Genomic DNA, 12860 nt, shown 5'->3' with positions numbered 1-12860 from the left:
GGAGTGTTTGGCCTTGTTTCTTTGCCAGCCCAGCTGCAGCCTCTGGCTTCCTTCCTTCCAGCCATTCACCGATCCATCCATCCATCCATCCCAGTGGTATTCTCTTGGCAGAGGTGTTGTTCGAAAACCACCCCCTACACACAGTGATTCTGATATACTGTCCCCCGCCCTTGAGTGGGACCCCACTGAGAAGGGCTGTTATAGAAGAAATTCTTGAGAACGCAGTGAGGGCTGGAGTAGTCACGGTTTTGTTAATAAGTACCACCCAGCTGGCCCTTGGTGAATAGTTAAGATTGTTTAGGTAAAGAGAAGGAAAAGGAAAGAGGAAGGTGTAAGGTACTTCGGGTAAGGAGAACATTTAGCACAAGGCCCCAAGGACCTTTTTTGTGACCACAGCAGTCTATGCTGGGAAACGATTCTGAGGTTTAATTCAACCAATGTATCAGGGGCAGTGCTCTGCTAGACGCTGAGGCCACATCAACGGGTGAGACCCAGCCCCTGTCTACAGGACGTCGTGTTACAGCAAGGAGACTGATAAGGCTCCAGTGCAGAGCCCCGTGAGAGCCAAGCCGAGTTAAGTTTCGTTGTGAGAAGATAAGAGGAATTATGTGGCTTGTTGACCATGAGAGTGAGATGATCAAAGCTAGGCTGGACCAAAATGACTGCCGAATAGGCTAGAGGACGAACGACTGCAGTCAAGCAGGCTAGATGGCTGTTAAGCAGATCTTACTTCTCACTAAAGAGCCTGGTTTGATGTGGTGATGGGAGTAGGGGGAAGGGAGTCAGGCCTTCATACCATGTTCCTCCAAGCTGGCCTCCCAAACAAACTTTTCAGGAACGTACTGCCTAGGAAATCCTCTAGAGGTATATTCCCGTCCCACCCTGAGGGGACCCAAAGGGTCCTCCATGCAGTTACAGCCTTCCTGTCAATAACCTTCCAAGGGGACTTTCCCCAAAGGTTTTCAAGTTGTTGTAGCCCATTCTCTTCCAAAGAGGGTAGATCATTGTGTTTATTTCGTGAAGTACACACTTTGAAGGTTTCCAGGATTGAAACATCATAAGTAGATGTGTCCTTTTTCATCACAAGTGCCTTCTTGTTAATTGCTGTTTTGCCTGAACTGAATGAGCTTTCTTCCTACCAACCTCATCCTCCATTGATAAATAGATTTAAAAGGCTTTTCTTGACATTGGTCTTGTCACGCAGAGTGTAACTGCAATGAACATTCCAGCTCATGCCACTTTGACATGGCGGTCTACTTGGCCACTGGAAACGTCAGTGGAGGAGTGTGTGATGACTGTCAGCACAACACAATGGGACACAGCTGCGAACAGTGCAAGCCGTTTTACTACCAGCACCCCGAGAGAGACGTCCGAGATCCTAATTTCTGTGAACGTACGTGGGGAAAGGCCGTGAGATGGGACCTATTTCGGGCCACCTTTCTATTTGCATAGTCTGCTAGTCACCTCCTTCTCTCGGAACTCCATCTGGGCATCAGACCCAGCGTTGTTTTATCTGCTATATAGGATGCTGGGGGAGGAATTTACTTGGTAGTCCAGCCTTCTTTCGTCTTATTTTTGTGACATTTGGAGGATGAAGGGAATATATGTATTTATACAAACACCCATTGTGTCACCTGGCACTTTTCATTCTTCTTAGAATGTACCTGTGACCCAGCTGGTTCTCAGAATGAGGGAGTCTGTGACAGTTACACTGATTTTTCTGCTGGCCTCATTGCTGGTCAGTGTCGGTGTAAATTATACGTGGAAGGAGAACATTGTGATATTTGCAAAGAAGGCTTCTATGGTTTAAATGCTGAAGATCCATTTGGTTGTAAATGTAAGTATATTTGTTAAACACTTTGGGAGCTCTCATATGTGCATAATTCCTATTTTACTTTGCAATTCTAAATCCAGACTACTACTTCAGATTCCCTTGGTTTATGTTTCTTTCCTTCATTTTATTTTCAACAAAGCTTGTGCCTGCAATCCTCTGGGAACTATTCCTGGCGGGAATCCTTGTGACTCTGAGAGTGGTTACTGCTACTGTAAGCGTCTGGTGACTGGACAGCATTGTGACCAGTGCCTGGTAGGTAAATCCTCATTACACAGGACGTGTAGTTTGTGAATATGACATGTTTTAATATAGAATGCTTTTCGCTATTCTAGATTCTATCATCATCCTTATATGTAAATGTTAGAAGACATGAGTGGACACTTCACAAAAGAGGGATTGCTAATAAATAAGTTTGACAAGATATTCGCTATCACTGTTAGAACTGTAAAAGAAAACCACAGCAAAATACCATTTTTACAAAGTTAATAAAAGTTTTTTAAAAATAGGAATGCTGACTCTTTGTGAGGACAAAATAAGAGGCTGGTACTCATGCTGCTGATGCAAATGCAATTCGGTTAGTACTTTTTGAAAAGCATTTTGGAGATATGTATCAGTAACCTGTGGAAAAACACATACTCTTTGACCCAGTAATCACACTTGTGGGAATCTATCCTGATGAAAGAGTCAGAAAATTGGACAAAGACATATTCACCAGAAGGCTTATTGCATCATTTTTTTAAAATTTACTTTTCAATTACAGGTGACGTACAATATTATATTAATATTAGTCTCAGGTGTACAACATAGTGATTAGACATTTATATACCTTATGAAGCAATCATCCAATAATCATTGCCTCTTTTGTTACATAGCAAAAAACTTAGAAGCAGCAGTGGGGAAAATAATTAAGTCAATTTTGGGACTTCTGTATAGTGTGATATTTGGTTGCCACTGAAAATGACTAACATGGAGAAATGCTTGTGCTGGTATTAAAAAAAAAACAAACTCAGAATATGAGTAGTATCTTGATTATGTAGGAAAAAAATTCATCAGGAAAAACAAAATCTGGAAGGAAATACACCAAGAAGTTCACTGTAGTGAGTACAGGTAGAATAATTATGAGAGAAATTTTTAAAAATTATTCTGTATCTTTTATAACATTTTTGTGATTGCTTTTATAATATGGGAGAGGAAATGTGCTGAACCCAAACTATGCTTATGATGACTAAATATGCATATTTGCATACATCCTGATAGATTCTTACATTTCTGGAGTCTGATTTAAATTGGTGTACCTGATTTTTATCACTCATTAGGAAATAAGTATTTGCTGAGGTGCAAAGAGACCTTCTCCCCTGTATAGACTCTGTCCCTACATAGATTTCATTACCATCTCCCAAGTTCTCAGGACTTGGAGATCTCCTCACTTTTCAGTTATGAGAACAGTCCTTGCTTTAGACTATTTCCACACAGACAAATCCTTGAAGAACTCTGGAGTTTATGACAGACTGAACAGAAAAATTAAAGGCCTGCCAAATAGTTGCCCAAACTCTTACTACCAGAGTAATTTTAGCGAAGAGAATTGGTGTCTTTGCTGCCTTCTCATGGTTATTATTGGATGCATGCTATCTGCAAGGGCAAAGAAACGCCTCTGATCTGGCATTACTGTGCGATTATGTGTAACCCTCTCCGACCTCAGTGACCTACAGCTTGGGTTTCTTTTTTCAGAATACTCATAGTCATTTCTTTTGTATGTATGTTTTCTGCTTTCATGGTGCAAATGAACGTTTGGTGGAACAAACAGAACATGCCATGACTTGTTTCTTGCTGAGTCTATTGTGTAATTACAAGAACCCACCGTTCGATGTTTAATCTTTTGTTCTGCAGCCAGAGCATTGGGGCTTAAGCAACGATTTGGATGGATGTCGACCTTGTGATTGTGACCTTGGGGGTGCCTTAAACAATAGGTGAGTGGAGCTTCATTTACACTGTTGTACTCAGTCACCCAGGAAAGCCCTCATGAGCCCTAGGAGAAGTGACTTCAGTCTCTGAAGAAGATATGAGAAGCACATTCACCTTTGGTTTGAATGTCTGATAATCACTCTTATTTGTGGTCTCAATGTTTTTGAAGATTTTTTTTCATTCCAAGAGTTAGCTTTGAAACCTTCTACTATGTTTCTGTTTCTGGTTTTAATAGTGTTGTTACTTGTTTTTGTACTTTTACTTTACAGTAGTTTTTTTTTATGTTATGGAAACAATGTATGCCCATATTTTTTTAAAAATCAGACAGTTCAGACAGGTATCCTGCCCTTTCTCCCCGCAGGTTCCACTGCTGAAAAGTACCACTGTTAACATTTTCTTGGATCTCTCCAGAAGTTAATAATAGCACTCAAAATACCTGTTAAAAATTTCGATTTCTTTCCTCTAATTTATTTTAAAATAACATGTTACGTTTATTTTTTTAGACAGACAAGTACAAAGGAAAAAAATCATTTCCCACTTCGCTTCACTGACATTTTTGAAAATCAAAGTAACATATGTTATGTACACTCTTCTGCAACTTGCTTTTTTTAATCTGGAGATCTTTTTTCATATCAGCGTGTATTCATCCACTTTTTTGTGTTCTTTCGTGTGAAAGTACAATGATTTATTTATTGCCAGTATTTTTGCTTTTTAAAAATGTTGCAGTGAATACCCTTATAGATGTATCTTAATGAATGTTTATAGAGATATCTATCGATTAGGTTCCCAATGACGGAACCATTGTCAAAGTAGATGTGCATTTTTTATTTTCATGGAGAATGTCAGATTCTTTTGCAGATTGTGCTAATTTATTTTTCTACCAACCAATTATAAAAATACCTTTTTCTCTGTTCCTACTAGCAGTTGGTACCATTAAACATTTTATTTTTCACCAATCTAAAAGATGAAAAATGAATTCCCATTTTGATTTGTGTATAGAATCTCTTCATTTTCTTCTTCTTTTCTTTTATTTTTTTCAATATCCGAGCTTATTAATGAAAATTACGTATACCTACATTTAGTTACTTAAATATGTTGGTATTCCTTGAATAGATGAGACATGAAGCTCTATCAGAAATTATCATAATACACATTTGGCAAGATGTTTAATTTGTGGGAGTTTAATTAACCACTTTTGAGTCAATGCGAGTTTTGGCCTCTGTTGGTTGTGGGATCAGATTCAGAACATCTGGTGAAGACAGTGTGCGTGACCGCCGAGAAAAGGCCAGATGTTTCCTTGCAGCCCTGAGTCTGCCCTGAGAGAACATGTTGAATTCACTGAGCTTCATGGGCTCAGGAGCTGACTGTGTCACAGGATTATTTCCCAACGCCATAGTAAGTAGTCTGCTGGGAAGGAAGGAGATCTTAGGCAGCAAGAACATGTGCTGTTTGGCCTCTGTATTTGGGTTTGTCCTATTCCAGATCGTGCAGTAAACAAACGCAGGACAACATGTAGCGTCTGAAACTCCAGTGTGAATGTTTGTTCTTAGAAAACCTCCAGAGTTGGAAGGAAGCAAGGATAATTCCATCCAAGCAGGGAGGAAAGGCAAACCGCTTGTCTGCTTATGGAATCTCTTCTCTGCCTTTCCTTTGTGACTCCCAGAACACATGCTGATTCCTTTAGTAATCGATTCCTCAATTCAAAGCTTCTATCACAACTAAAATTCTTCTTGATTAGATGACAATGGCATCCATAATTCTCCAAATTATGTCATAAACTCAGGAATGTCCTATATTTCTTTACTCTAAATGGTTTCTATTACGTACATTCCTTTCCTCTTTTCCTCTATTCCACACATGCTTCCTCTCTAAATCCACCCAAATACAGCCCCTAGGCTGCCCCACTCTCTCCTGCAACAAGTTATAAAAACCACAATGTGCTAAGCAAGAGAGTTTGTGAAGCAAAATTTTTTAGTGAAGATTTTAAAGCAGGTAATTTGATCTCTCTAGCATAATTGATGAGGCATTCTGTCTTTTGGCATCACTGATGGGAAAAAAGCTTTCTAGATGCCTGTGGTCCTGTGACTCTGCAGTGTTTTGTAGTGATCCTTTTCAGAGTTTCCCCCACGAGGACTTTCTCTGGGAGCCCATAAGGGTGGCAGTGGCCCAGTCCTCTGAAGCACGGATTCTGCTTGGAGAATGCTTAATGCTGAATACTTGCTGAATGAATGATGTGTTGTCACCACTCATAAATATCTTCTCCCTGATAATATTCCTTTGCTTTGCCTTGGACACATAGTAGGTATTGAATACATGTTGATTGAGTTAAAGAATTTGAGAAACAAATGATTCTAAAGATACAAAAAGAAATATGCACTCCTTAGGAGAGGCAATCTCTAAAGGTGATCCCAAGCTTGCCTAGTTACTTTGGCCAGAGACAGAATTCAATGTCAAAGTCATGTGAAGTGGGAAAACTGAAAATGTTTTGTATCATAAGCCAAATGGATTTTTGTAGAAAAATTGAAGCTCAGTAATCCATGCTATTATGTTCACAGCTAATCTGAACTTTTGAATATTCTCAAGAGGCAAGACTTAATTAAATAATGTAACTCAAGCCAGGTTAATGAAACTTTGCCTTCTAGATAACCTGCTTTAATGAATGAATAAGAGTGGTTGCTAGGGAAATACTACTTGCAAATGTTTGAAAAACATTGAAATATGCAAACAGCCTCACATCATCCTTCAAAATCATTTCAATTAATTTAGGACTTTGATATCTGACTTGAAACCCACCACTTTTTTAAAGGCTTCTAACTTCCTGGTCTGAAGTCCCTAGCCCTCCCTTGATGTTTCAGAAGCACATGACTTCTGCATCTCTTTAAGCACTTATTTTATTCAGCTTTGTATTACAGGCGTTTGTATTGCAAGGGTCTCTGGACAGGGATTGCATCTTATTTGTTTTTGCATCTCCCTTCATACCCAGCGCAGTACACCTTGCAGGTACTTAATAAATGAGCAACTGAAATGTATTATACTTTGAAACAAGAGCAGAAGTTAGTATGTGTATGCATCCGTATATTGAATGATTATGATATCTAATCCTTTATTAATTATATGGTAGCTGGACATAAAAGGATTAGAGAGCACAGCTCCAACCGCTGAAGAAAGTATCCTAAGCTGCGGGGTGGGACTACTCTGGATAAAAAGGATAATGCTGACTGTTAATCAATGGAGAGCCAACTCTTATTTGTAGTCAGAATTTTGGAGGAGAAATCAGTGTTGAAAAGAGTGGCGATTCTTCTGCATGATGCTTTTTATCCTTTATTCCCCCACCAATTACTTAGTAATAGAGAAAAGTTGAAACTGTACAGTATTTACTCTGCTCATCACTATTTGAATGAAATAGAATTTTCCGTCCAATAGAATCATTAAATAAGTTGTTAATTTCTATTCTTATGAGAAACCTGTGTTTTTAAATAATAATCTTAGCCTTCACCCATTAAGAAAATTTAGGGCTTGTATTAGTTTTCTATTGCTGCCATAGTAAATTACCACAACTTAATGGCCAAAAACAAATACATTTATTACATTTATTGTATTACAGTTCTGTATGTTAGACACGGTCTCCCTGGACTAAAACCAAGACTTTGGTAAGCCCTGTTTCTATCGTAAGGCTCTAGGGGAGAATCCTGCTGATTCAAGTTGTTGGCGGAACCCAGCTCCTTTCAGCAGTAGGATAAGGTTCCCGGTTTCCTGCTGGCTGCCAGCACAGCATTCCCAGTGTCTGGTGGCTGCCCACACCCCTTGACTCATGGCCTCCTTCTTTCATCTTCCAAGCTAATAACTGTGGGTCAGATTTTTCTCATGTCACATTTTTGACCCACTTTTTGGCTTTCTTCTTCCACTTTTAAGAACTCATGTGATTAGATTGGTCCCATCTGGATAATCCAGGATAACCAACCTCCCATCTCAAGGTCTTGAATCACATCAGCGAAGTGCCCTGTGCTATGTGAGGACACTTATCCCCAGATTCTGCGGGCGAGACCAGGGACATCTTTGGGGGCTGTTATTCTGCCAGCCACAGACCCCGATTTGTTTTGTTTTAAATCATTGCATCTTATTTCTTTTTGCACCTCCTTACTGATCCAATGAATTGAATCTGTATCTAGTTATGGGGAAATTTGTGGGCGGGAACATATAAACTTAAAAAGTGTACCATTTGTATCCAATGTGATTTTTACTTGAACACAGAAAGAATAATTACATGTAATAACTTTTTTTATCTCATTATGGAGGAGGTAGGATTTGAGCTTGGGTTTTGAAAGATGAGTGAGATTTGAGAGATGTGACACGTGGGCAGGAGGGCCTTCTAGCTGAGACTGGTGAAGGCACAGAGAATGAGTATGTCAAGGTCAAGATCTCGTTTGATCTTCACCATCTCTGCTCACATTCTTGCGTTACTCCTCCTTGCTCCTGTCAGTCCTGTCCTCTCTGCCTGGCAAGATGTTCTGACCAAAAAAAGGAAAAAAAATCCTCTGCAACCTTCAGAGCCACCTCTCTCCTGATGCTGCCCTTCATCAGATAAACAGTGTTTTCCTCTACACCCTTAGTATTTTGGTTGTAGCTCTATCTAGGTACTTACAACATTTTGATTTGTTGTGTTGGTCAATTGCTTTATTATTTATCTCCCCAATTAGATTGTAAGTTCTTTAGGACAGGGACTATTTTTCCCCCCGTTTTTCTTTCTCTTTATCATTTGCCAGAAACAGTGGACTTTACCAAGAGAGTAAGGATTGATCTGGAAGAAAGTTGACAGTGGACTGAAGAGTGCGAGTGTTAACACCAGGAAGCATAGATTCCAGCACCAGTATTTGCTCAGTAAATATTTGTGGAAGAGAATGAGGAGTGTGGCTCTTGTGAAAGCCAAGGGCAGGCACCACAAGAAGCAGCAGTTGTTTTAGAGGATGGGTTATAGAGGCTGCTGGAGACCAGGCAGAGGCATCCTGACTTGGTAGGATAAGAAGGAACAATCGTGGATTTTTGTGAGACGATGAAAGCGGTGCTATGGGAAGATTGGTTTGGCAGTGTGGACAGGATGGGCTGGGCAGGGGGAAGACAAGTGCTTGAAAGGTCGGGTTGGGAGGTTGCTAGAGTAACAGATATGGAATGATGTCATACTGCACTAGGATAGTGGCGAGGACAATTAGCAGAAACTGCTAAGTTGAGAATCATCTGGAAATAAGACTTGGATATTGGGGATAAAGGAAGGGGAAGGTTATGGCTCACCTACAACATCAGAAGAATTTTAAATCTGCTGACAGAAATAACTGAAGATAAGAAGTCAGTGGGAGTTGACGAACAGTTTGGGACAAGATAAATTCGAGCTGACTGACACCATGGAAATGTCCCATTCATGGCTGGAAAGGTACAACCAGAGCACAGCTGAGTGAGAGCTAAGAGCTGTAGATGTGAGGGCCACATGCACAGGGCCAGATAAGCCATGAGAATGAGTTCACTAAAGGAGAAGGTGTGGAATTGGAGCCATGCCTGGGAATGACAGCAGTTCAACTCTGGACACGGAGTGATTGCCAGGGCTGAGGTTAAGGGAATTCTGTTTATCCGATCAGGGTCTCCTGAGCTTCTTTAGAATTGGGCTGCAGGAAAAAAAGGCTACCCCAGGAGTCTGCCCACTCTCCTTATCCTCAGCTTTATTTGCTAATTCTCTAGTGATTAAGAACTCATGTGATTAGATTGGCCCCATCTGGATAATAGTGATGGCTTGTGAAGAATCCAGTTGTTTTCTTCTTCAGTGGTTCATGTTTTGGACATTTGTTCCCTCAGTAAACAGCTGGGGAGGAAAGAAGGATTTTTTTCTTTTTCTTTTCCATATGGTGTAATGTCTGATGCCCGGATTTTTGCAAATGGCTTTTGTTGGTGGACTGTACCAAAAGAGGCCAGGTCCTAGTTGGAACAAGCTTTCCTCCTCTGGGAATTGGCTACAGGATGTTAAGTATTCATATTCCTGTAGGATAAAAATGATTTTACATGATACGGAAAAAGACTTCAATTGGACTTGCCTTAGGCACTTGGTTTAAAATGAACTTTGGGATGAGAAAGAAAAAAAGAAAAGAAGTCTGGGAATCGGTTTAAATTAACAATTTCAAACCACTTGACTGTAATGAAGTAATAATGAATGTATGTAATTTGGTTTTACCTGGTGCATAAAATCATGATACCACTAAAGAAAAAGACCGACATAGGCTAAGAACAAAATGTATATATTATAGGGGCCTTTATTACTGAAAAGAGTAATAATTTAAAAAAATTTTATTATTTACGTTCAATCTCCTATTTTTCTTTTCTTTTTCTTTTTTTAATTCAGAACTCCTATTCTTCACACGTTTATTTGTTCACCCAATGTTTGAGTGTACCACGTGTGCATAGCACTGGCCAGGCCTCACCGGGGGCTGACCAAGGTGACTAAGTCACAGTCCGGGTCCTCAGGGAGTTTACCGTCTCGTAAGGGGTTGGGTAGGTCTGTCAATAATTGTACTACGAGATAAGGTGATAAATGTCTCAACAGTACAGATAAGGAACAATTGAAGTCTCAGGCAGCACTAGAGACTGGTAGAAGGACAGAACCAAACAAAACCATGAAAGGGGTGAAAGTTGAACTAGGATTTGAAGATACAGGGCCTCAACTTTAACACACACCTACTGAGTGACAAGCTTTGTTGCGGATGTTGTGAATACATTTCTTATTCAAGGAGGTGGGCATGAAAGAGAAAATGCATCATTCTGTGAAGTGGAGGGTGATGGTTAGGAAGTGCCACCGCAGGAGTCCTATGTGAGCTGAATCTGGAAAGAAGGGTGGACCTTTGCTGGGTCAGTCAGGGGGAGGGGCATTCAGGTCGAAAGAACCTCACAGGCAGAGGGAGGGGTCAGGAATCACCCAGCACATGATAAATTGTCAGTAGTTCATTGTGTTGTGAGGGGAGGGGTGAGATGAGGCTGAGGAGGTAGAGAAGGACAGATTGTGGAAGTCCCCAAGGCCACTGTGCTAGGAAGTGACACAGTTAATGCACCTGAGAAAGAAAGGTTCACCTGGGCAGCTCTGTCGGTGGCCGTTTAGGTCGGGAAGTGGGAAGAGTGGCAACAAGGACACTGAAGAGAAGACTAACTGCTTTTACTATGAGAGAAGGGAGAAAGGCGTGGTCTAACCCACAGAAAGGGAGGAGAGACGCACAGACGCTGGGAGTTGGTTCCTGGTTGAATATGAAGAAGAAATCCAGAGAATAACTGCCCGGTTTCTGACTTGGTTGACTCAGCGATTGGTGGTGTCTTCTCAGCAGAGTCGGGTGAGGGACTGAGTGCTGCCCTGTCAGATCAATTGTTAGCCTCAGGGACAGCAAAGCTGGAACTGTCCTCCTGGGTCTGAGGCCCAGCAAAAGAGCTGCAGTTGGAAATCAAGCAAAAATGACAGGTTAGGAAAGCAAGAACACACTTGTAGTATCTACGGAAAACCCCACCCGGGTATGAATGCAGCACAGTGAAGAGAGGGCAAGGGACATGCCAGGGAGCAGCCAGGTCATGCCAAGCTTTTAACCTCAGAGTATGGGATTCATTCATAGGCAGTATTTTTTCCATGTACTTATTTTCTGAAGGAAATACGAAAATCCCCCTGAATATTTCACGCCATTTAATGTCTAATACCAAATGCACAATTGCCCCCCGCGTTTCCTTAGTGAGCGGTGAGCGCGGCTGACCGGCTGTGGTTCCTTCCAGCTGTTCCCCGGGGTCCGGCCAGTGCTCATGTCGACCCCACATGATCGGACGCCAGTGCAACGAAGTGGAATCTGGTTATTACTTTACCACCTTGGATCACTACATCTATGAAGCAGAAGAAGCCAACTTTGGACCTGTAAGTAGGGGGCTGCTTGGCAGACTGGTAAAGCAGTGTTTGGCAGCAGTAAATGGCATAGACACATTTTGTAAACAGACCATTTAAGAAGTATTTTGTCAGTGAGCCCAAAGTAGGATCAGGACCATGCCTTCTTGAGAACAGTCATATTTAAGCTAAATAAATCTGTAAGTCCCAAAGAAACTTTGGAACATTCACTCATAAGGCTTTTGGTGTTTGGGGGCCAAGCTTGGGTTTTGTTTTTTTCTTCCATTTTTCTCTCTACTTATGCCATAGTTATTGTTGATCTAGTAGAGTTCTCAGAGAGAATATGAGTTCATTTATCAAGTGCTGTGTAACAAGCCATCCCAAAATGCAGTGGCTTACAGTGTGTGTCTGGCACTTCAGTTTGGACGGCTGAAGCAATTGGTGCTGGCTGGGCTTCTTTCTCTGCATGACCTCTCTCTCCGTGCAGCTGTCCTGAGCTGCCTCATAGCACCGTGGGTCGGCATCATGAGATTTCTTACTAGCTTCCAAGAAGCTGTCTAGTTTCCAAGAAGGAGGAAACAAAAACTGCTCAGTCTCTTAAAGCCTGGGCTCAGAAGTCCCAGAATGTCATTTTCTCACATTTTTTTAGTCACAAGTCACAAGGCCAGACCAGATTCAAGGGCGGGGTAACATAGATACCACCTCTTGATGGTAAAGCCGGACACACATCCATATGGGAAATGAAGGACTTCATCTTTGGAGGTATAGGTATCTTTGGAGGTATTAGGTATAATACTAATCACAGGTATTATATATAACCCTGTGAACAAACCCAAATGCATGCTGGAATTAAGCAATTCAAATTGATCAGTGCTCATTCTCAGTGACAGTCAAATTAACTCATCGCTAGTGAACATTCATGACTATATCAAGTTTCTTCACTTGTACTTGGAGCTTCAAACAAATGCCAATGAGAAAGACAGACAGAAATAAATCCGCTAGATACTGGACTGACCATGTAGAAAATCTGGGAAATCCCTTGTCACTCCTAGGCTTGCTTGTAACAGCAGTTACGATGTTCTCTTTCCTTCCTTTATGTTCATTCCCCTGGTGACATCATAGAAAGTCTGTGTGAGACCTTTGAGTCCCATCTCCAATGTCCCAAGAGCACCTTAA

The 12860-nt window shown here is 41.1% G+C and overlaps 1 protein-coding gene across 1 annotated transcript in view; it reads left to right on the top strand.

Annotated features, from left to right (window-relative positions):
* The window catches only part of LAMB1 (laminin subunit beta 1), a 64347-nt gene that overhangs the window by 18450 nt on the left and 33037 nt on the right, over positions 1 to 12860 (top strand). Inside the window, exons 10-14 of the mRNA XM_081080238.1 lie at positions 1205 to 1393; positions 1658 to 1837; positions 1974 to 2086; positions 3722 to 3801; positions 11582 to 11717. Coding sequence (XP_080936364.1) covers positions 1205 to 1393; positions 1658 to 1837; positions 1974 to 2086; positions 3722 to 3801; positions 11582 to 11717 — 698 coding nt within the window. The remainder of the gene's footprint in view (positions 1 to 1204; positions 1394 to 1657; positions 1838 to 1973; positions 2087 to 3721; positions 3802 to 11581; positions 11718 to 12860) is intronic.

The sequence above is a fragment of the Rhinolophus hipposideros genome, assembly GCF_964194185.1.
Source record: "Rhinolophus hipposideros genome assembly, chromosome: 18".
In the NCBI taxonomy this organism is placed as follows: Eukaryota; Metazoa; Chordata; class Mammalia; order Chiroptera; family Rhinolophidae; genus Rhinolophus; species Rhinolophus hipposideros.
The sequence above is the reverse complement of the archived record's forward strand: the minus strand, read 5'-3'. Positions and strand labels throughout refer to the sequence as shown.